The sequence below is a fragment of the Equus caballus genome, chromosome 19 (genome assembly GCF_041296265.1).
Source record: "Equus caballus isolate H_3958 breed thoroughbred chromosome 19, TB-T2T, whole genome shotgun sequence".
Classification (NCBI taxonomy): Eukaryota; Metazoa; Chordata; class Mammalia; order Perissodactyla; family Equidae; genus Equus; species Equus caballus.
This window is the reverse complement of record NC_091702.1, coordinates 37,497,344-37,523,140: the sequence shown is the minus strand read 5'-3', so window position 1 is coordinate 37,523,140 and position 25,797 is coordinate 37,497,344. Positions and strand designations below refer to the sequence as shown.

At 38.4% G+C, this 25,797-nt stretch overlaps 1 protein-coding gene across 14 annotated transcripts in view; it reads right to left on the bottom strand.

Annotated features, from left to right (window-relative positions):
• Nucleotides 1-25,797, bottom strand: part of TP63 (tumor protein p63) — a 224,680-nt gene that overhangs the window by 27,521 nt on the left and 171,362 nt on the right. For all 14 annotated transcript variants that reach the window (XM_070243475.1, XM_005601886.4, XM_070243472.1 and 11 more), the window contains 2 exons: nt 3,126-3,312; nt 794-909 (listed from right to left, as the gene is read on the bottom strand). In XM_070243475.1, coding sequence (XP_070099576.1) covers nt 794-909; nt 3,126-3,312 — 303 coding nt within the window. The remainder of the gene's footprint in view (nt 1-793; nt 910-3,125; nt 3,313-25,797) is intronic.

Here is a 25,797-nt window from a genome sequence, read left to right as displayed (position 1 = left end):
AGGCTTTAAAAAACAATGATCTTTGACCCTATTCATTTGCAAACTGATCTTTATCACCCAATTCAAATAGCGTACCTCACATATATGAATATTATTGAAAAGGGAGAGCTGAAAAAATTACCAACTATAGCAACAAGGCTCCGGGGTATTTGCCCTATTTGGATAAAACAGTATAACCTAGTGTACACTTCCATAAATAACACTCTGCAGCTTAAAAGGTCCTCAGAATTAAATCATCTAATCCAAAGTGCTCACATATGGATGAGGAAACTGAAGCCCAGAGAGGGAGAGTCACAAGCTAAAGATCCACACAGCAAGGCAGCAAACTAAAAGACCTGGTCTCACTATTCCAGTGTTCTTTGCACTTCCCCATTCTACTTTTCCAATCTGCCAGCTGTTCATTCAAACTTCAGCTAAGGGATAACGTCTTAGGGTCTCCCATCTGCAGGCTAGTTTAAGGATATTTGCATCCAGGATTGATGCACATCCACTATAATTGCCAATTAAATCCTCCGGATAAGATAATGTCATGTATTAACCCAACTGCAAGTTCAATTGCTATCTGCCTTTAAGATGGGAACATGAGCACAGAGCCATGTTAGCAAGTTAACGTAGTACAAATTCAGGAGTTTTGAAGGGGATAGAGAAGAGATCTGTGGAGAAGAGGGAGAGAAGAAATATAAAAAAGGTTACATATTTGATGACAAGGCCTATGACAGAAATACTTGCTTGAAACACCCTCTATCAGCAAAACTAATGCTCTCTGAAGTCTGCCCACTCCTTATCTTTTTACCTGGGGTGGCTCATAAGGTACCAGCACACTCTGTCTTCCTGTGATGGGGTCTTCTACGTACTGGGCGTGGCTGTTCCCTTCTACTCGAATCAAATGACTAGGAGGGGCAATCTGTCCTGCAGAACAGAGAAGGACAAAATAGTTAGTTCCTCACCCTCAAAATGAAACTGCATGGACAGAATAGTTCATGTAATAGAGGAAATATACATCCTTGAAAAAAGGAACAGATCCTGTTACTAGACATCTAATACATGAAGCTGCCAAAACCTTTACAGCAACAGAAAGGACTGGAATGCACATCTATATGTAAGGAAATAGTCCTATGTTTCTGGGGCCTAAGGTTAATGACTCAAGCTTTCACAGAACTCTACGACTATGTCTCTGACCTGACACAGAGAGGGAATTTTGCCAGCATCCCTGGAAAATGGAAGGAAAAAAAGGAGAAAATTAATTTTAAAAAATCAGCTTGAGAGAAGATGCTGCCCAAAAATTGATCAGCAAAATACTTAATAAATGGGAACGGATGGCAAGGACATAACTTTCACTTTGCCTATTCTTTTCTCCATCATAAAGTTTCCATCTTTAGACTTTGCTTTGGTCCTGGAGATGAGAAACTTACTGGTTTGTTGTGCTAAAAATGCCCCAGGTTGGAGGATAAGAAAGGGGACACAAATTTTAAAAAGAGCACAGGCAAAGTTTCACAAAATTGTGGTATTTGGCAGAGCTCCAAAAGAAAGAGGCTGCTCCAAGAATTGGAGCCGTATTGGTGTTCTTAACTTTTGACAAGGTATTCTTATTCTACAAAAGTTGGTATTTAATAAAAGTAAAAAGCTAAGTGTATCAAGATGCTCTCTGAAGTATCATCTATTATGGAAAAACTGAAAACAACTATTATGTCAAACAATGAGAAAACAATTTTAAAAAACAGTTATGTCATCTTGATGGAGCAAAGGCAATTATGGAAACCTATAATGAAGCCCAGCTATGAGGAATAATCTTTATGGCACATTGTTAAATGAAAAGCAAGATGCAAAGGAATGACTGAGGTCATGTGGACAAGGCCTAGAAATTAGTGTGTGAAAAATAGTTGTGTTGGGCCTGCCCCGTGGCCCAGTGGTTAAGTTCGCGCGCTCCGCTGCTGGCGGCCCAGTGTTTCGTTGGTTCGAATCCTGGGCGTGAACATGGCACTGCTCATCAAACCACGCTGAGGCAGCGTCCCGCATGCCACAACTAGAAGGACCCACAACCAAGAATATACAACTATGTACTGGGGGGCTTTGGGGAGTAAAAGGAAAAAAATAAAATCTTAAAAACAAAAAAAAAAAGAATTGATCAAACATTTAAAAAAAAATTAGTTGTGTTACGGTGGATTTTAACTTGATTTTCTCTTTTTAAATTTCTATCTGCTCTCTTTCTCCATTAATTTTTCTCTATCATCCATTATATTCTCTATATTCACACATTCTAGCTACGTACCCATATTTCTATTTTTTAATATATTTTCTATATAAAGGATCCTAACTCCCAACCTTCTGGTACCCTCATCACTCTTTGATGGATCCTTATGCATTCTCCTGTCCTTTCTTTCCACTTTTCTGTGTTCTTTACTTAGCCCCACTTCATAGAACTTAGAATATCAGATGTAAGGGAACCCTTGGAAATAGTGACCTCTTCTGTAAAGCTATTGTTGCATCTGAGGCTCAGAACATGGGACTTGACTTCTCCATGAATACAAAGCTTAAATGTGGCTCCAAGATACCTCTTCCCTGACTCCTAGTGCTTCACTTTCTGTCGCCCCTCCCTAGCTTATGTTCTAGATCTTCTATTTTCTCCTCTTGCTCATTATTTGTCTTCATTTCTTTTTCTTCTTTCCCACTTTCCTCTTCTATTTTCTTGTATTTCTAATGTTTCATGCTCCTTCCCCTTACTATTCCAGCTCTCAATTGGTCTAGCCTTGACAATCACTCTGGAAAAGGCACTCAAGCTAAAGGATTCCCTGGCCTGGGCTGAACAGACTGGATATCATGTTGCTCTCCTTACAACCTCTCATTAAAAAAAAAAAAAAAAAAAAGATAGGAGGCAGTAGAGAGCAGAGAGGCAAGTCCAGGTCATCTAGTAATTATCGATATTAAGTTAAACAGTTCAACCATTGTGAGAACTCTCAACTTATTTATCATTATTCTCAGACACTTTGTCAGCCAAAAAGACACACTGAGCTGCCATCAGATTGCAGAGGTTGGAAGCAGGTAGGTGGGCCCCAAACAAAAATCTCCACAAGATCTCTATTTTCAAGAAATTTAGTTGAACAGCCACAAATTCCTAATCTTCTTACCCTCGTTGAATTCACGGCTCAGCTCATGGTTGGGGCATCGTTTCACCACCTCAGTGACATGCTCGGCCTTCTTGTAGACAGGCATGGCACGGATGACAGCACCCTGAGGAGGTGGGGTCATCACCTTGATCTGGATGGGGCATGTCTTTGCAATTTGGCAGTACAATTTCTTCAGTTCAGTGGAATACTGCTTAGAGATGGGCCAATGGTGGAGGAAAGGAAAGAACCAAAAGGAGATATCGTTACATTCCAAATCAGAGCAAGGAAAATATGGTCACTTTTTACAGCCTATAAAGGCTGCATGTTTACCATTAGCTACAATATACACAACATCTAGCAATCTTATTGGAGTTATATTCATTAATCAAATCAACCATTTTTTCCTACTTTAAATAAAATTCTATGTCTACAAAAGGTTTCACATTTATCAAAGCACATTTATGCCATTATTTCCTGTTACCTTCTCGTTAGGATGAAAAACTGAGGCTCAGAGGAGTTTAAATGATTGATACCATGAGCAGCCTTATAGAGTACCAGAAAACTAAATGGAAAAAAAATATTCTCATGCACTGAATGATATTAAACAGATTGTAATTAATCGTGCCCTTAATAATACTCCAGAGCAGCTCATAGGAATTAGGGTTTATGGAAATTTTTTTGTAAGATGGAATATCTGGCAGAGAGTAGAGATTTTACTTGAGGTCAACCAACTAGAAAATTGCAAAGCAGAAGTTGCTGCAAACGACTGCGCTTATCTTCTAATATCATAGCCTTGGAGAATGTGAGATCCGGACAGGGACATTTGGTCCTATTCTCTCATGAAATAAAGGACTGGCCTACTGTAACTCAGCAAATCATGGCAGCAAAAGGATCAAGATGTACGTCTTTTCACTCACAAGGGACCAAAACTCTTCCTCCCCATACGTGCTTCTGCAAGGAGAGGACGTTCAGCGGTTGGTTGGTTTGTTGTAGAATTGGCAAAATAAGGTGGAGAAAACATGAGACCCAGAACAGAATAGAAGGGAAGAAAGGTCCTATTCTGTGCTGCTTCCCCTTCTTACCTCTGAACTAGTACAGAAAGTCTCCATTCTAATTTTTACACTATATTAAATCGTATGCCCCCTGTTCTCTGGGTCAACGCCCCATCACTGCAATCCTACTCATTCTGATGCTGGAATGAAACCACCCAGGCACTGGAATTGCAGGCCAAGAGTAGGGCACCTAGTAACACTTACCCAAACAAAGGTAAACAGACACACACGGGTTGCAACGATAAACTGGCAGTATCATCGTTCCAGGGGAAGGATGCTGGGGGGCAGGAGCCAGAGTGGCAAAGGGTTTCATTATTGGTATGTTCCAACCCAACTCTGACTAAAAGCAAATATCCTACCAAAAGGCACATTGAAAAATAATTGCTTTAACTGTTCCTTTTGAAATATAATATTTATTTAGATAATCTTTCTTTTAATCCCAAGTATTTCAGTATATGAAATTTTCAGTTAAAAATTTCCCGGTACTAGCAGCGTATTGCATAATCAGTTCTCCATGCCCACAGGTCAAGGATTAGACACAGCAAAAGGGTTTTACACAGGTTGAAGAAATAAGAAGAATGCCAAAAATCAGCCACAAAAATAAAATTCTATTTGGGAAACGCTGAAAGAAACATAGATGGATATTTTTGCTCTAATGTTTTTAACCAATGACTTTACAAACAAAGACATTGTCTTAGGATATGCTAAGAATTCACTTTTACTGAGAACTCCAAGAAAATAAGCAAATCCGTTGGTGTTTTAGTTAGGAGATGTACAATCTAACCATGAGTTTCATAAGATGCACCTTAGGAAAGATGATTGAAAAATAAGTCTGTCAGCAAACAGCTGAAGGCGAATAACAGCTAACACCTGAAGGCATTCATCCAAGTATGTAAAGATTGCATAAAAAGAAGGATAAGTGCTCAGAGTAGGAGAGTTCAGAGAAACATTCCAGTTCGATAATTGATATACTATAAATCAAACTTGACAGACTGAAATACAAAAGTACTAAGAATAAACTTAGCCATCATCAGGTGTTAATCCTCACTCAATCTCGGGGATGGGAGTGGGAGATCTAATTTCTGAGCTTAAATAATGATAAGTCATAATAGCTTCACCAACTTCTGAGTTGTGTTGTAAGAAATTTAATCCTCACACAACCCTATGAGGAAGATATTACAGCTATACAATCTCTTATCTGTAATCCCTGGGGCCAGAGGTTTCAGAATCCAGAATTGTTTGGATTTTAGAAAGGGAGTAAAGTTCATAGAGCATATATTATAAACACTCTAGTAGGATTTAGGGCAGCACCCCATCATCAAACCTCAACATTTCTTCAGAAGTCATGAACAGTCACACCAACAGGGAAAAGACGATAAAGCCTCGAAGTTCACGCCAGGTTTCACCATCAAAAGAGTTTGCTGCCAACTTACAAAATTCAAACCAAACCAAACCAAACCATTTTTTCGTTTTCAGAGCTCCTTAAATTTCAGAATTGTAGGTAACAGATAATGGATCAGTATTATTATCCTCATTTTATAGATAAGAAAATTAAAGCATAGAAAGGACTTGCCTGAGGTCACAGAGAAGAGCTGGTTAGAAACCAGTATATGAGTCTGCCCTAGTTCTGTAACAACGGTCTCTCACCTCTCTATTCTCTTGCCTCAGGAGTGCAAATTTTTGTACTTTTACGTTGTTCTAATTCCCAACAACGTGGCCAATTTCTGAATCGACTTAAAAGGTATACAGTCTTCTGTAACATTGAAATGGAGATCAGAAGTGGTCTACTTAACATCAAAAATTCCTCTGTATTTATTTCTCAGTCTTACAATGTTTTGCTCATTTAATTACAGGGAGAAGCAGCAAGCGATACAACTGATAAAACCCTGCACCAGGAGGAAGCTGCCCTGGATGCTAGGACCAGTTGTCAGGACTTCCGGTACAGCTCTGCGGAATTCAAGAATAAGGTCCTGCTCTTTCTCGTTTGTATTCTGGCTCCATCTCTCTCTCATTCTCTCCCCCTACCTGCTAATCACACACACTTCCCACCCCATGTTCCACCCATGCAAACCTCTTAATGCCTCAAGCACACCATACATTCATCACCCACAGTTCAGACATGCTATTTCCTGTCTGGAACACTCATGTTCTTCCTCTGTTCTCTACACTAGGCCAGAACAATGTAGATATCACCCCACAGCTAGAATGCCATCTAGTACTGTAGGCCATATTTTCCAATTTTAGTGATGAAGTTTCATATTGACTAAGTCTAAATATCTGGCCAGGGCCAAGACACATTCTGATTATTGCTTCTGATAAACTACCAAACCTGTGGTTCAGTAACTAGAGGGACTGAAATGGTCTGGTGCCAACCGTTCTTTACAAAGCCAAGCTTCTGCTACACTATTTGCTTCACTGTTTGCAAATCGGTCCTGTGATGACATTTAATATTTTTCTAGTACTACATTCCATCTCCCTGGCCTACGGTGTATTTATAATTCTTTGTAAAAAATACAAATATATTTATATTCATTTGATATTATTTCATACCCTTATTTGTTATTTATTTTTTGAAGTGTCTTTTCAAGTCTTTCATATTTAAAAAAAAAATTTAATTGGATTGCTTGTGTTCTTGAGTTGAAAGAATTCTTTAGATATTTTGGATATAAGTTCTTTATCACATATACTTTTTTTTTAATATGTTTTTTCCCAGTCTGTAGCTTGCCTTTTATATTCCTTTTCCATGTTTTTTTTAATACAGTTAATTTTCAGGAGTTATCAATATTTTGCCTTTAAGGTTCATGCTTTTTGTATCCTAAGAAATCTTGGCCTATCCCAACGTTAGAAGGATTTTCAATGTTTTCCTGTAGAAGATTTATAGTCTTAGCTCTTGCATTTAGTCCTGTGTCTATTTTCAGTCAACTCTCCTCCTCATCTTCCTGTTCCTCCTCCTCTTCCTCTTCTTCTTCTTTTTAGCAAATATCCAGTTGTCCCAGGAATACTTGTTGAAAAGATTATCTTTTCCCCCTGTTGAATTGCTTTGGCATGTTTTTGGAAAATTGATTGACCATGTTTTCAAGTCTTTATCTGAACACTGGCCTCTTTTCTATTGATTTATACATGTCTATTCATACATCAGTATCACACTGTCTGGATTACTCTAACTTTATAGCAAGTCTTAAAATCAGGTAATCTTAGTCTTTTAATTTTGTTCTTTTTCAAAATTATTTTGGCTATTCTAGGTCCTGTGAATTTCCATATAAAATTTACAAGCAGTTTGTTGATTCCCACAAAAATGCCTGGTAGGATTTTGAATGAGATTGTGTCAAATACATAGGTCATCTTGAGGAGAATTGATATCTTAGCAATATCGTGTCTTCTAATCCATGAATATGGTATATATCACTATTTAATTAGGACATCTTTAATTTCTTTCAGGAATGTTTTATATTTTTCAGTGTGCAAATCTTGTACACATTTTGTTACACTATTCCTTCAGTTATTTCATTTTTTTAATTGTTATGAATGGTACTTTTAAAATTTAAATTTCTAATTGTTTTTTACTAGTAAATAAAAACATAATTGATTTTTTATATTGACTATATATCAATGTGACCTTGCTAACCTTGTTAGTTCTAGTAGCTTTTTCTACATACCTTATGATTTCCTATGTAGATGATCATGTCAACCGTGAGTAAAGCCTGTTTTACTTCTTCCTGTCCAACATGCATGCATTTTAATTTTTATTCTTCCCTACCTGCAAGAATAGAACTATGGTTCAATTTGTTATTGTTTTTTCTTTATTTTTAAAGTGGTATCTTAGATCATTGATTTCAGACTTTCATGTTTTTCTAATATAAGTATTTAATTCTATAAAGTTCCCTCTAAGAACTACTTTAGCTATATCTACAGAATTTTGATATATCTAATTCTTAAATATTGAGGAACATATGAAGCATTTCTTTGGGAGGTTCTGTTAGTCTTCATATCCAATATAATAAGGGACCACACTTACACTTTAGAGAAAAATAATTTTCTTTAGACTTCTGCTTGTTTCATGGATTCCCTTTCTAGTTCAAACTTATTTTTTCCTTTGCACATTTTCTTACCACTCTAAACTGATTTTTTCATTGCTGTTCCAAGATTATTTTTATCTCTAGCTAGGTTTTCCCTACTTACAGGTATCAATCAAGAACCTAATTAATTTTATAACTGAAAAGAGAATCTGCTATAGCTAAGAATTTCTTTGGTGATGCAAGTCCACCGCATTGAATTTCCAGCAGCTCTTTGGATGGATATCAAACATTTCAGACTCTTTGTCTGATGGTATAAACTCTCTCTCCCTATAGTGCTGTCACTATTAGAAGAAACTATAGAAGATTAAAGATCTATAAATCTCTTCCCAACTTCTCCCTTTCTATAAAGCGGTCTAGTTTTGCTTTTGGCTGTTTTTTGTTTTGTTTTGTTTTTTTGTAATTATAACAACATGCACACACAGAAACTCTGGAAAAAAGAAAATATATGACATAGTCTCCCTACCCAGAGATATATGCCATTAACATTTTAGACTTTCTTCTACACATACAAACATAGATACACATACCTTTATACACACTGAAGGCATATTATAAAAAGTTTGGTATCTTTTTTTATTTAACTTTTCATAAGCATGGTCTAATTTGAAAACATAATTTTAAGTGGTTGCAATTATAATATTAAAAAGGGATATACCATGATTTGTTTAAAGATGTCTTATATAGTTTATATAGTTCTTATATAGCATAAATTTTGCTCAGTTTAAAAATTTTACTCCGGTTTAAATTTACTCCAGTTTTAAAATATTTAAAAAACACTGCAGAGCTCATGTTATTACACAAATATTTAGTATCTAAATTAGCTTTAGCTGGATCCCTTGAAACTGGATAATTGAGTCAATGCATATTTTAGTGTTGTAACGAAGTCCAAGATCAACTTGAATTTTCTTCCTTTAAATTAAGTAACCAGCTTATTTCTCCGTAGATCTTTACAGGGTTTTGCTTCCTTCTTTATTTTGTTAAAAGAAAAATAGTGAGAATGTTTCTAAATGCATTTTTTTCCCTTGAAATTACTTGGAAATTGGTAAGCTCTTTCAATTGACATGCTTGAACTCAACTCAATAATTTTTTTTTTCTCTTTTAACTACGCTTTTGTTCCTTCTGCTCTTATTAATTTCCAGAAACACATAAGCTTACTTTGGCTTGCCATTCTCTATCCACCAAAGACACTAACTGTTAGCATCTTTTCCTTTAGTTTGTGTTCTGAAAAAGTTTCTCAAATTTGTTTTCCATATCGTGTGTATGGTTTTCTAGAGTTAATTCTGTTCTATTCTCCTACAAACAGTAATTTTGATTCTTCTATTGCATTTCAAACATCCTTCCTTATCTCATCTGTTTCCGTTTTTATCTTATCCAGTTGTCTTTTCATCTCAGCCTGCTGCACTAGGTCTTTTATTTTCTTCTCCAACTTTATAAAGCTTGTATTTTATTGCTTTGTAGTAAAGCAATCTTCTAAACATTTCTTCCAGTTGCTAGGATGCTTTTGCTTTCTTTGATTCTTTAAGATGTTCCTTTATACTTAGTTGTGTGTGTGTGTGTGTGTGTGTGTGTGTGTGTGTGTTTTAATATATACCCCTATTTGCTCTTGTAGTTTTCCACAAATATAGCAGGATACAGTCAGAGCTAGTACATGCATCTTTCATGTCCCTTTGATATTTTTCAATTCCGTTTCATCAGCGTTTTAAGTAATAAAATTGCTACAGGAGTCTGTCAATAGCTTAAGTGTCCAATTTAGTTAGGCGTTTTTCTGGAATTCATAATATTTTAGTGGACAGTTAAGAGGGACTACATTTGAAGCTTCTAATCAGTTACCATTGTAAACCAGAAATGAGATTAATTTCTTTTCCCCATTTGCACATCATTCAGTAATTATCTGGTGTGAGGAGGATATTATTTTATCTAGGGTTATCAGGGAAAGATTCTTTGATAAGATAATATTTAAAGAAAGATCTAGAGGAAGCACTGGAGTGAGCCATGTATACACCTGGTGAAAAAATGTTCCAATTACCAGAGACGGCAACTGCTAAGGTCCTGGGATAAATCTATCTGTCATGGAGGTCAGTATCATTGGAGAGGAATGAGCAAAGGCCACCGTGGTAGGGAATAAGATCAGAAATCAGAGAAAATATGGGGCCTGGATCATGAAAGACTTTATAGTCCAGGGTAGGGACTTCAGCTTTCCTTGAAGTGAGATAGGAAGCTAATGGAGAGGTCTGAGAAGGTGACATGATCTGATTTGCTTTTTAATAAGATCTTTCTGACTATTATGTAAAGAAGAGACTTTTTAGATCAAAGATGAAAGCAGCGAGACCAGTAAAGGGGCTACTATAAATAATCCAAGGTAAAAATGACAGTGGTTTGGACCAGCAGCGGAGGTGGTGGAAAACAGTGGTTTTCTGAATATATTTTAACCAGATTTGCTGATGGATTGGGTGGGGATAAGAGAGAAAGAGAAAAGTAAATGCATTCCATTAAAGTAGAGAAGAAAGATTTCATAGAGGTAGTAATATTTAAACTAGGCTCTAAATGACAAGTTATTCACCAACTAGAAGGTACACCCAGAATGGGAGAAAGAGAGAGCCAAGAGGCAGAGAGCAAGTTTTCTATAAAGAGAGACCATCATGAGTATAAGCAATGAGAAGTTAACTACGGTTGAAATATGGATGGGCTGGGGGAAAGACGAGGAGCTGCGTAGAAAGCGATGTAGCTAAGTTAGGAAGGCAGTTGCCAGATTTTGAGGAGCCTTGGATGTCACCCGAAATAGTTGGATTCTACCAGCAGGCAAAGAAGAGTCACTGAGGATTGTAATGCAGGGGAAAGACCTAATCTGTTCTATATATTAAGTAAAACGAAGCTGTTAGGGGCAAGATAGGAGCAAAGTAGGAAGAAGAGACTCTCATCAGGAAGCATTCAGGCAAGAAATGAGGAGAGCCTAGACTAGGGCAGTGGAAATGAATGAAAAGGTGGAGAGATGGGAGAGATGTTTGGGACACACTAAAATCCAGCCTTCTAGTTTTTATCATGAAAGATATGCGTAGAAGCACCAAAAAAAGACCAAGAAATGTTATTCACTAGAACAAAAGGTGCTTGCACAAATGATGCCAGTTATTTGCTTATCCTTTTTCTAAAATGAAAGAAGAATGAATGAGAGTTGGTTTAACACAGGGCTCCCAATATTCAGTAGCAAACTGAGACGTGGCTTCGTCAACAGACTCTTTGACAAATAGAGAAAAGAAAAGATAATTCGTTTTCATTCTGGGCAAAGAAATTAAAGTCGCATGAGGTAACACCAGAATTAATAGGCCAATTTTGTTGTGAAAGAGGAAAGGGCTTAGTTCTCAAAGCCAAGAGCATTGGAAAATGACTCTTATCCTACATGAACCTCATCAGGAACGTTTACTGGACTAAGGGTCAAAACACAAGATTTAAAATCTGCCTCTTCTATTTATTTCCTGGGTCTTGATGCAATCACTTCACCTCTCACAAACATAAAATAGAAAAAAAACATAATATACAATATACATCTCTTAGAGTGGAGGAAAGAAGTCATGGATATGAGAAGCATTAGTTAACTGCAAAGACAAACATAAAAGCTATGTGTTATAATTATTACTAAAGCCTCATATTTCCAAGATCCTCCAGATAGTGTTTAATGCAGCTTAAATAATTTGGAGTGCATTGTGAAAACATTATTTCAACCTGGTCAGAAAGTGCTTGCTGCCAGATAATAAAAGTCTACTGAAGTTTGAATATTAACCATTTACAATGAATCACACAGCTCATATTTATCTGTTAGTAATCACTAAGTTCTAAACCATGTGAAGTTACTACATTCATTTGTTTAAAAAAGCAAATGAATTTGCTTTATCTGCTTCCATACATTTTTTAAATACACACACGCATACCCACAGCATGTGCAATATAATTTTATGTGTCCTTAAAATTTACTTAAATTACACTGGTCCAAATTTAACCTTAATAATTTGCTATTTCCACTTTCCACATTTTCAAGATTTATCCACAGTCTCACATATAGACATATTTCAGTTGGAAGGAGAGAGGGGAATGAGATAGAATGGAGGGAGATCGTCTACTTATCCATAACATTTTATTTAAAGAAAAGATTTGAAGCAATATGGAAAAAAATTTTAACACTTTGGTAGATGCTCAGGTGTCTAAATTTACTTACTGTTTTTTGTATGCTTGAAATACTTCCTAATTAAAAATTTTAATTAATACTAGCGTGGGCAGCACCAACCTGTAAAATTGTGGCAGACTTATGATTTTAGAAGACAGAAATATAGAAATAAGATGTTAGAACCCAGAAAGGACATTACAGCATCTTGTCCAAAACTTCCTCCCTGAATTTTCACATCTAAAACTTAGGCTTAGAGAAGTGAAGTTGATTTATTAATCCAACAGATATCTATTGAGCACTTGCTTCATGCCAGGCTTTGTCCTGGGTTCCAAGAAACTTACAGTGTCCCTTATCCTAAGAGAATTGGTTTAAAGGAAGTACTAACATTAAATAAGTTTCTAAAATTGTGATACATATTTTGAAGAAAAAGCAGAGGAATACGGGGCAAAATGAAGGCTCTACTTAGTTTGGAGGGTCAGGAGAGCATCTCTGAAGAAATGATTTCTAAACGTTCACAATCAAATCTAGGCAATGTGAGGGTGAACTTGGATTTCCTTCCTTCTGGAAAGCTAATACTTTTACAACTACGTCAGACTCTAAGTTTCCATAGAAAACCAAACTGACATTTTAAACCAAGGGCTTCGTTCTATGTTTCTATTATTGAGTCACCTGTTTCAAGGCATTTTTAGCTTAAGATATGGCTGCTAAGCTTTTCTTAGAAAGTCAGATCAGGAAAAACTTAGAGATTATTTGGTTCAGCCACTTCACTTACAGAGGAGGAATTCAAGCCCCAGAGAGGAGACAAGACTTGCTCAAATACACTCAGCAACAAGGACCATCCTGACACACAGACCCATGTTCTTCCCATGGATCATGCAGTCTTAACACTCATAGAGTGGGGCCCAAGGGGAACTGGTGTATTTGGTCCCAGAGTGAATACACATAAACACACAATATGATTAGAAAAAAGAAGTATAAAGCTCAGAGGTCATCTAAAAAACATGATCATCAATTTCCTACAGAATTACAAGAATATTCTGTACTGCTTTTTGACTCCATATCATGTCCTGTTTAGTAAATAAGTTTGTCGAGGAATTGAGATGTTCTTCCCTAAATTGTAACTATATTCTCAGAATGGGATCCTGAACATAAGAATAACATGAAACGCTTTTAAGAACATGAAGTGGTTTTAAGAACCAATTTTATTCTATCAGGTCTGAGGTTTGATAAGTCAGCAGTGGATTGTACTACTCTTTTCACACGTTTAGGTCAGAAAGCAGATGAACACAAGGTTCTTTAAATTATGAAAATATTAACATGAATTAGAAAATGAAATACTGTGTTAGAGGGAAAAAAAGAAAACACATGAAAGAATTTACTTTCAAAGATAGACGTAATTGACCTCTCAAAAGAAGTCATGGCCTTCTGACACTCACTCACCAAGGAATTTCGGGCAACTCAGGTGATCTCTCTGAACTTTGAGCTAATCATCCATAGGGGAAAATGAGGAAGCTCTGTTAGATGATCTATAATGTTCCTTCTAGTTTAAATATTTTATGATCTAAGGCAAATCTGTTAGAAAATCCAGTTACCAGGTACACATTGGCAAGGTAACTCTTTAAAAAGAATATGGAAAACAAAGGGTTGATAATCTTTCTGATTTCTGATGACAAATATATAAAAAGAGTAGGAATAAAAGCATGTACTTATGTATATGTATGCATATTCAATAGTGTGTTTATGCTTAGGAAGTACTGGCCTATGAGCAAGAATAAAGACCCAAATGTTTTGTTGGGCCTCAAGGAAATTTCCTCTTACAGTCTTAACATCCTCACAAAAAAAGAATTTGTACAGTGGCCTGGAAAGAGAACTAAACTCTTTCTTGCTATACAATATCCCTGACAAAATGGAAAAGTGAGCTTTGCCTAAGTTTTGTTTTGTTTTGGGATGGGGGGGAGTTTGGCATATTGAGGAGTGAGCAGCTCAAAGCCAAATATCATGTTTAAATAAAATAACTGCAGAGGACTTTGGAAAACAAGAGTAAATTCAGCTCCTTTACTAATAATATGTTGCAAAGAGAAGAGGGAAAAAAACATTCCAGTAAGTACGACCCCACCATCACCACCTGCCTCAGTAGACATACTATATTACACGTTCTTGGCTGCCAGACTGGTAATTCAGTATCACAATGCGTAGAGATGCCAGCTAATATCAGCACACACCTGCATAATTTTTCAACAGCTCCCTTTCCTAAATGTGCAACGAAGTCCCTCCCTCCCCGCTCCATCAAAAAGAAAACAAAAAACAAAAAACTTTATTCTTTCAATCTTTCCCAGAAGAAATGCCATTCTGTATGCAAATCCCAAATCAAAAGGCTACCTTGACCCACAAATCTCCAAGAATATGAATGGGATAAACTTCCATGGAATAAATTAATCAATAATTATATAAACCACCTCCCTACTCAATCCATTGTCAAGGGAAGCAACCGTATAGGGTAGTGTCAGCGCCATCCTGATGTTACAATGTCAGCTTCCAGATAAATCCACATCTGGCATGCTATCCTGCTAAAAGGAAATGTTTTAAATTTTTTCCTAATATAACACTATGTACTTTATGACCTATTGGCCATTAGCCCACCTTAGCATATAAACCCAGATGCAGCTGTGGCCCATTAACACTTAGGGCAAATGACCTAGTCTGAGGATAACTGGGTCTTAAAAAGAAAGTAAAACATAAGCCAAAGCTTAAATACATCAACAACGTTTCTGGCCTTCTACATGAATTTGGGTCGATTAAAATAAAATAAAAGAAAAATAATAAGATTTACAAATAATCTAAAAGACAACCACCATTCACTAATAGGAAGTGCTAGGTATAATTCTTTTGCTTTCCCTCTTCTTCTTCATTTTTTTTTTTGAGGAAGATTGGCCCTGAGCTAACATCTGTTGCCAATCTTCCTCTTTTTTTTTTCTCTCCAAAGCCCCACAACATAGTTGTATATCCTAGCTGTAAGTCCTTCTATTTCTTCTATGTGGAACGCCACCGCAGCATGGCTTAATGAGCGGTGTGTAGGTCCACATCCAGGATCCAAGCCGGAGAACCCCAGGCTGGCGAAGTGGAGAGTGTAAACTTAACCACTAAGCCACCAGGCTGGCCTCTGAACTTCTAATTTACAGTTCTTAGTTTCAGAGAGTTCAAAGAAAACAAAGAGGTGAAAGGTGGAGTCTGTACTACCTCAAATAACCTAAAATATTTGATGAGAAAAAAATAAGGGCAAGCCCAAAAGCTGTCACAACTCCATTCATCCAAGTTTAGCAATCAAGTACAAAGCCTGTCTTCATTTAGACAGAGCTATCCTAAAACATTCAGTGACTTAATTTTTTTTTTTCTCGTCTAAACTGTATTCTTTGGAATTGCCAAATTAAAAAGACCCTTTTATAAGGGTAGGAGGGGAACAAAATCAATAATTGGGACTGGTAGGAAAGAAAACCAAACAGAACAGATTGGGTATTCAGAGAGGATAAAACAAATTTCTGGCAGCTGACTTGGTGGGGGAAAGATGAATAGGGAGGAGAAATGAGATAGTTGAAAATAAAAATATAAAGATCAGAATATAATCTTTGATCAAAAGGCTTTGGAAAATTAAGTATAAATATCCAATTCACTAAAATGCAAAAGGAGCCTTAGCTAGAAACAGCTAGACACAACCTCTGTATGGTCTGCTTGCAATATATTGAACAACCTTATCACATGCAATTATATGGGCTAATTATGGACTATATTCCAGATTTGTCATCTACAAATAAACTCACTCAAGAAACGCTATAAATTTCACATCTAGAAAGAGAGGTTTTTCTTTAAAATTTTTAATAAGAAGTGATCACTTCAAAGGTTTTAGGTAAATACATACAGTCTAAACAAACACGAGGTTAATGTTCTATGATGGCTATGATGGATGGTGTCCCAAAATACCAAAAACAAAAAGGGCAGGGGAACAGGGCGGGTGTGAACGTGTGTATGTGGCTTAGGGGTAGGGTGGTGTGTTCTCTTGAAAAGTCAATTTTAAAAGGTTAGGCAGAAAACTAATACCAGTCAAGAGCCATTTAATTATCCTTCCTGTGACCAGACCACAGTTTTATCACGCCATTTTTAAACGGCATGTGTATAATGTGGCAGTAAACATTGCCAAAGAGGGTTCTGGTCCTCCACCTGCCCCGCTCGCTGACTTCCCGCATCATCTTAGGCAAATCATTTCCCCTCGTGGGCTCCAACTTCTTCACTCACAACGAAAGCATTCCACTTAGGACTGTGTCTACTTCAAGGGAAAGGGGGGAATCTGCAAACTGAGCCTGCAAACAGGTCCCAGGACACCATATCCTAGTGGATCCATCATAATGATCAGGCAGGAAGAGATCCCAGAATTGGCCCCAGAGTCGTCTGGCAAGGTATTCACTTCTCCTCCCCGTCTCCCTTCCTGCCACAGTCGTCTAGCTGCCAGACATGTACGAATTGTGCTCTTGATAGTTTAAAAAAAAAAATCCTTCCTCCAAGCACTTTTCCTGATGGGCCCAGCCAAAGGGCCGCCTGTTGCCACCTGTCAGTTGTGGGGATTAATTACCTGAGCTGGGGCTGGGAGCGGCACATTCTTCCCGGGGCCGCGCCCACAGATGTTGACATCAAGCAGGTGGGCTGTCTGCTACCCGCTTACCATGAAGACCAGCCGTGAGGGAGCCCACAGGGCCTGGCAGGTGGGGGGCGGAGAGGGGAGGGACATTTAGACTGCTCCAGAAAGCAGCAAACCTTGGCAGGGAGGAATGTGCCCTGGGACCTCTCTGGGAGGCCACAAGCAGCTCTGTGCCCAGCCCTGGGCACTGGCCCGAGAGGCAGCTGCAGCCTCCCTGATGGAGGGCAACATGTTGGCACCAACCTGGGGAAGGGGAGGGGGTGGAGCCTGCCAGCCTGTTCCAGCTGCCTGAGGGGATGAATTTGGAAAGCCAGTTTAAAAAGATTTGACAGACGTGATTGGTAATTTTGCAACCTTATCTCCCCAGGAGGGTAAAATGACCTCTCTGTCTCCCGCCAGTGCCTCTCCTGACCCCCCACCCTGCCAACCCTGCCTGACCAGTAAGACCGTTCCCAGTTACCTTCACAAAGCAGTCACTGGAAGGCATTTGTTAGAGAGACTGGTATACAGCAGGTACTCAATAAATGTTAGCTTACCTTTAGGGTTTCCTGAAGTCACACCAGCAGGAGGAGACCCATGTAGTGAGATGACTCTCCTGTTTTACACATGTAGAAACGGACTCAAACGTTGAAAGTGACATTCCAGTAAATAGTAGAACTGAGACTGGAATTTCAGGGAACTTGTCTCCTTCCCAGCACTCATTAAACACCTGCCAACCACTCTCCCGACTACCTGGCGGGCGTGTACTCCATGTCCCTCAGTAAAGCAAACCGAGGCATTCCCCAGCAATACAGGAAGATACAATTATCTGTGGAATAAAAATTCTTCCAGCAGGAATCCTAGTGGGCAGAGAAGTCCTATTGCTCACCCCACTGGACATACCTACGTCATTTAACTCCCCAACTTATGAATGGACAGACGCAGAAGAGAGGTCACGCCAGAAGTCAGCAATAAGACAGAAGCAGAATCTGCGACTTCTAACTGTAAAACATTCCTATAGGTCTTCTCTCCAAGAAGGTGTCACCTGGGGGGGCAGGTTGGTGGGCACCTCAGAGTGCTTCCTAGGCTCACACACACACGCTAGACAGGAGACAATCTGTGCCAACCATTGGCTTTCCACCCAATGTAGCAGTAGCATGTCTGGCTGACCAGGCCACCTCTGGGGCACTGCTCTGGGTTTCAGCCATTATTTGCCCTTAAGGGAGAGAAAGTGTCTTTCTCCTCCCTTGGGGTGATTCATTGTTCCCAACAGCCTACAAAGCCCTGAGCTCCTATACCTGTCTTTTCTCTCCCCTTGGGGCCCAAACCTGATGCCCTCTATCTTTCCTTAGCCCCTACTTTGGCATCTCAAGAAGGCAGCCTTGGGTCATGAAGACACTGGTCCTGCCCAGAGCTCAGGTCACTGCCCACCAGGAATGTGTCCTATCCCCTGGTCCAGGACAGTGCCTCACACTGGGGCTCTCAAACTAGCAGGAGTCCCTCACTGGTGGCTGTCCTTCAGCCTCTGGATGCCAGAGTTGAAGGTTATGGTCTATACTTCCAGACACACTCTGGTGCTCTCTTCTAAAATGACTCATGGTGTACAGTTCCTAAACCAGTCATTCCTGCTGAAGCCTTCATCTTCCCCGTGAACAGAAACACGTTTAGAAACTATTCATTGCTCGACGCACTTAGAGCCTTATCCTTACATAACGGCCCAGGCACCCTTCACAAAATAACACCAAACCCACTCCTTCTCTTTCACTAGATTCATTGCTTGTTCTGGAATTTCAGTTGTGAATTAACCCTAAAAGTGAACCCTCTATTCCAATCATGTTAATTTGCTTAGGTCTGTGCGATATTCCTTACTGGAAGGCTAGGTGGGCCAATCTTATGAGATGGGAGAGTATGTCTAGACAGTACGAAGGGTAATAGCATCTACTGATTCTATACATGACACCATCACTCACTCATCTGTGTAGTCCTTAACAGTTTATAGACCATTTTCATACACGCTATTCTTTTAATTCTCAGCTAACTCTATGAGGAAATCATCTTTATCTCATTTCATTAATGAAGAAGCAGAGACTCAAGTATAGGTAAGCTAGTTTGCTCACAAACAAAGGGTAGAAGATGAGGTCAAGTCTCTAATCTAGGTTTTAACTTCAAATCCAGGCACCTACTGTACATATATATACATCATATGGTACATTGTCTGGCGTCTCCCTGGGCATTTATGGAGTCTTTGCTGTGTGCCACTGTAGTACGTGCTAGGACAGGAAGGGGTGGGGACCAAGTCCCTACCCTCCAGAAACTCACCATTTTGGAAACATCAATATATATGAGTATTGCTGACGCACAACAGAATATAAAATTATGACACAAATATAATGAAACCTAAATACCAAAGTGCTTTCTGGCTTCGAAGTCCCAGAAGGTTTTTGAGGGGGCTTAAAAAATTTTTATCACCTCACAAGGATGTAGGCTTATAAACATTGCAACAAATACCCTCCAAACCCTTACTGTGTGTGCTTACCATCCCCCATTTCTCTCTCTCTCTCACACACACACACATATCAAGAGTTTAACAGTTTTTTTTTTCTTTTGAGAAGAAAAGATAACGCAATTCATCCCTAAAAGAATTGTATAGCTTCCAATTTCAGGTTTCCATTAGTAGACTGAATTATGAATAGACATCTACAGTTTTGAGGATTACTGCATGAAAAATAAAATTTAGGATCTGCACCTCTCAATGAATGACAGTCACCATTCCTAATGTATGCTCAAATTTCCCGAATACTGGGGGCTGGGTGATACGGCTATAGGAAATAGGACTCATGTTTGATGTATATTAAAAAAGCAAGTGAATGCTTATTGAACATGAGTTAGTCTAGACACTTTGCTAAGTTCTTTATGTCTTATATAATCCTCACAGTGACCCATAAGGTAGATACTATTACTCTCATTTGCCAGATAAGTGAACTGAGACTCAGAAAAGGTAAATAAGTTACCCGGTCTTTCACAGCTACTAAGTGGTAGTGTCAGGTTCAACTCCAGGTCCCCCTGACAGCAGCGCCCTTGCTCCTAATCTGCAGGGTGACAGCTCAGGGTACTAGGGAAGAAATAGTCTGACCCACTGCCGACCTTGTGTGACCTCAGCCAAGTGATGGTCTGCCCAAGCCTCAGGTTCTTCATCTCTGAGATAGAGACAATATCACCACCCATGAAAGCTCATTGTGAGAGTTAAATGGGGAGAAACCAGGCAATATTTAGAGTCCAGAGGTGGGTCCTGGGTAAATGCTTGATGGGCAGCAGCTCCCATCACTGTGTCACCATGTTTAGTCTCAGTAGTTATTTCCACTGTGCAGCTTTCTTGCTAGACCAGCAGCCAGGAAAATTATTTTAGTGACACAAAGTGTTTTCAAAACACACTTTTAAAGACTAGTCTTTGACTCAAGTCCTAGCTAATGAGTGGGAAGCTATGCTTCTGGGGTGAATCAAGAAACAAGAAAAGAAATTAGAGACAGAAAAAAATTGGAATGCCAGTTTTACCATTATAACTGAAATCAATGTAACTGGATCAACTATTTCTGACGTTCCTAATAATGCATCACATTTTATTCTCATTTTTTCTGTGTGGGGGTAGCAGTACAGATTCCACTTTGTGCTTCTACCTGCAATATTTAAACTGTAATGCTACTGTTCTGTCCTTCTGGAAGGAACTAAGTCAGATTGGCAAAGAGGGTTAAATCTCTCCCCGAGAGGGTACCAACAATAATTGTTGAGAATCATTGTTACTCTGATATTTTATATCCTTCATTCCTTTCACCTCAGAAAAATGGATGCCCAGGTGTAAATATAATAGGATTTAAAAATGAGGGAATTGAGTAGCAAATGGTTCAAAACATAAACAGAGGCCATGCTTGATCTCCTTCGACTTACTGTATTTTTATTACACTCAAGATACCAGGTGCTTTTAAGTGTGCTATAATGAATTTATGCAAAGTCTAAGAGACTTAGGGTTCCTTCAACTACAGCTGTTCCTAAGTTTCCAAGTGAACAACAAGAAGAAGAATTTCTTTCAAGGCTACACCATCTTATGGGCAGATTACTGAGTTTCTTTATTCCACATAAGCACAGGAAGTCAACATGCTGAAATCCTGAGCTCCTAGCAGTATTGTTAAGATACTGCCAAAAAGGAAAGGTGTAACTTAATAAATTAGATCAGATTTGCTCCTTAATACCTTTAAGCTAAGTCTTAAACTTTTGCTCTCCTTCCCCTTTTTAAATAAATCCATAAGAACTAGGATAATTTTGAGATGTCTATTTCCATGGTTGATAATTAGGGACTGTGTGGACCACTAATATGTATGTGTCTGTGTTTGCTGGGGATGGGGGTAGGAGGTGGTGGGTGCAGAAAGATTTAAACAAACCCTTTCCTCTACTTGCAACACTTCTTAAAAGCTTATAATAACGTTACTTCCTATTTCTTTACAGTTCATTTGTTTATGATGGAAACATGCTTCATCTTGCTAGCTTTTTAGCATTCCTTATAAACTTAATATTCTAATTAGCCCCAATGGGGAAAAGAATGCAATGTAACTTAGTTACGTTGTGGAGTTACAGAGTATATCTATTAAAACGTTTTAGCAATAACAAGAAAAATCATAAAATAAAGCTGTTAAGAGCAGCTCCCCTTGCTAACAAATTTGAAACATTACTAAGGAAAAGAGGAAGGAAACAGATGTGATCCTTACAAAGAAAACAAAAAGGAAGAAAGGAAGAGAGGGAGAAAGAAAAGAGCAACGGAGGAAGAAAAGAAGGCCCATGAGGCTGTGCAAGATAAGTGTGACAGCTCAAGTTGTATTTAAACTCACATGCAAACTTTGTATCACTTCACTAATGCTCAACTCAGTATGGGGAGAGGGATGAAAAAGTCACTTATGCTTAAAGATTTGTTGTTTGAGCAGGAAATAGGATTGCCAGATAAAATCCAGCACACTCTGTTAAAATTTAATTTCAAAAACAATGAATCATCTTTAGCGTAAGTATAGCCCAAATATTGCATGGGATGTACTTATGCTAAATGTTTTGGTGCTGTTTATCTGAAATTCACATTTAACTGGATATCTTGGAGTTCTAAAAAATTTTTTATTTTTGCTAAATCTGGCAGCCCTAACTGGGAAGGATATATAGAAATTTTCTTAAATTTTTATAATTGAAATTTTCAAGTTTATTGAACCCCACATACCCATCACCTATCTTCAACAGTTATTAACATTTTGTCAATCTTATTTCAGGATAAATGGGATTTTGACAGCAAGGAATGAAAGAAGAGAGAGGAGAATATTTTGGATAGAAAGAATAACAGATCAGGGATGCGGGTGGGAAAAAAAGCAAAAATCATCTGATGAGTGTGAAACATCACCCTTGGCTCTGCAGCAGAGTGTATATTTGGAATCACAGCATACTGTGAGGGACACAGTACTCACAGAGGCAGAAGGCTCGCTCCCCTACATACCAAATTGGCGTGTAATCTCAAGCAAAGTTACATAACTCTCCATTTGAGAAGTGAGGGAAATACCTGCCAACTTGACAGGTTTGTTATAAGGATTAAATGTGATAATATATACATGTGTGTGTTTTGAAAAATATAAAGCATTTTACAAATAGAAAGGGATTATTGTTATTACTGGGAGATTGGGCCAAAGAGAAACACTTTGATCAGAGCATGACATGCTTGAGGTCACTGTGCAGTCACCAACAACAGGCCATCAATGATTCTTGATCTGAGATGCGTGTTAGAAAGATCCCTCTGCTTGATGCTGAAGAGGAGGAGTTAGAGAAGCAGGGATGAAGACAATTGCACCAGCTGAACCGGAGGTCTGTGGGCTTGCAGTGGAATGGAGATAATGAGAATAGGAATAAGAGATATTGCCAAAACCGAATCAGGAAGATGCCATTAACTCTAATTTTCTGAGGGGAGAGAGATGAGAGATGGTGGCATAATTTGGCTAACTGATGTCATTATTTCTACATGTCACAGGGCAAAAACATATTGGTTTGTCCAATCCTAGAAGAGGGATACTTTCCAATTGCCTGCTAGTCCCAAAGCTAGGAGGTATTTTCTAAACAATTCCATTTTCCCTATGTGAAATTGCCATTAATAAATGCTGATGATTCTTATAAACCTCCAACACTTTGAGCACATTCAGTTTCATACCATATGCCAACTGAAATAAGAAAATCTACTCTTAAAAGAGAGATTCTTTAACATTCTAAATTGCACATGTACATTTGATTTATCTCTTTAGAAGAACCAAGTAAACAAATCTCTTCTTTTGAAACTGGCATTTTCCTGAATGTGGACTGTGGATAGAACCAAAAGTGAAATCTCTTGAAAACAGCAAATACTTATGGAAATAAACCACTATCCATTCAACCAAAGGAATGTGCATTCTGAGCACTTGCTTCAGAGATAGACCTGCTGACAGTAACATCTGACTAGTAAGCCAAATCTTTCCTAACCCACTTCTGTGGAATATCTTATAACGGTTTGAACCCAGATTTGCTCTGGTTCCAGGCAAATAGCTACTAACAGAGCAGGGACTAAGCATGCAGTAAGAAGGCACTGCAATGCTTTCGTTATGCTCGTTATGTCTGAGATAGCAGGAGGCCGGTATACACACGCCATAGTCAATATTTCCACCCATTTTATCCTACTGGCTACCTGATTCAACTTCAATTAGGACTTAGACAAAAAAAAGAAAATGCCCAAGGTATTCCCAATCAGAGAAGGAAGGGGAGAGAGCTGGCAAAGATCTCTTGTTTTAAAGGCCTTCAGAACCTGTAATTCATCCTTCCTCCTTTTAGTCTGTCAGCATTGGGAGTTGAAGTTTTTCACCTTTGACTCCCATTGTATTCTTCCAGATTATACAAGTCACCTTGCATGTAGCTTAATAAACCATGTAGAATGTGAGAATATAAAGCTCTAACGGACTTAATTCTCAAACCTTATAACTCTACATGTGTGGATCCCAATCCAGGCACAACACTGGACCCCATCAAGGTCACAGTGAATCATGGACATAGCAGATTAGAACTCAAGATTTCCCATCTCACAGGATTCCTTTCATGGGACCAGACCACCCATCTCTATCACAATCAAGATTAAAATATTTAGAAATATATGATCCAGTTCTCAAAAATGTGTATCCTGTCACCGTTTAGCCAAAAGAAAAAGAAGGAAAAGCAAATTTATGAAATCAACATCTAATTATTAAATTTGAACTAAATGTCAAAATGCACAATTGTTTTTTTCCCAAAAATGACCCATTCCAAGCAGAGATTTAGGTGAAGAGATTTAAAAATCATGCTCCCAATGAAAAAAAAGGTGTGCTTTCTCTGTTTGGTGCACCAGACTCTCTCATCAAACCAGTTGGATTAAGGTCTTGAACACCATCATAGAGGAAAGCAACCTACAAATTCGGAAACCCACAGCCCAAGTGCTAGGAAGACTCCGTTCTGTGGGAACAGCAGCGGTATAATTGGGGAGACAAATGCACAAAAAGTACACAGAATGAATAGACTTCTGTTGATTCTCAGTGGAAACCCCTAATGGAAAATTCCTGATTTCGAATTTTTTAGGAGGAGGAGCCATCTCATAAATTTGAATGGCACAGAGCCCACTTTCCCCCACGACTAGCCAAGTGGGTAAGCATAAGAATTTATGTTTTCCAAGTAGAATTAATAAATTCCCCCCAAGTCTCTCCTTTCCAAAACGCAAAAAAAAAAAAAAAAAAAAAAAAAAAGAATCTGTCAGACTATCAAAGCATTGTCAGTGCCAGTAAAACACATCATTAAGGTGAGTAATTTTCCTGTTTACTTCAAACACTTTTTTTCCCAAACTCAAACCTGGGCAGGTCTGATCAGGTAAGGCTTTGGAAGGAGTAAAAGCGTCCCCAATTTCTACATAAACGCTGCAGGCCATGGGGCAAAGGCAAGTCTCAACTGAGCACTCCACAGTAGTCAAGCTTCCCGGCGCCTCTGGTCTTGTCTCCCTCATACCTTACAAGTATCGTCATGTCTCCTAACCTTCAAAATCTGTTTTATCTGCAACACACATGCACACATGCGCACACGCACCCCACTTGTTTTCTTCCTTTTACCTGTAATTAATATAGATGCACATTCTGAACAAATCTTCTTCCTAACAATTCTTTCCGTCCTGTGCACCTTTTAAAATATTTTCCACTCTGAATTCATCGATTCTTTATGTGAAGACAAATGGCAGTGTGCAAAAGAATCATCTTTGCTAATTATCAAAACTGCTCTACTTTTGAAATCCAGTAGAGCCAGGATCTGACTTTTCTTTTTAGGAAATAGCTACTACGGTCTTTATAAAGCAAATGTTTTCAAGATCTACTCTTTATGCAAACATATCTAAAATGGATTTTGTGTTTTCCCTCTTAAAAAGAAAGGAAATTAGAGAAAATTGCTAGCTTTGACGTCAGATTAATCTGTCGGTGTGGTCTTTTTCTAAGGAGACAGGAAGCTGGAGTTAAGAGTTTAGTCCTAGATCCATTTTTGTCTTTGTGGACAGATCGGTAGATCTTGAGTTGACTTTCCAGGCTATAAAATAAAGCATCCAAAAAAAAGTCCCTAGATCACAGGGGTATTGTGAGTTCTACTGTTTGCAAAGCACTTTACATTCTTTGGGTGAGAGGTGTTGGGCTTGTTATTA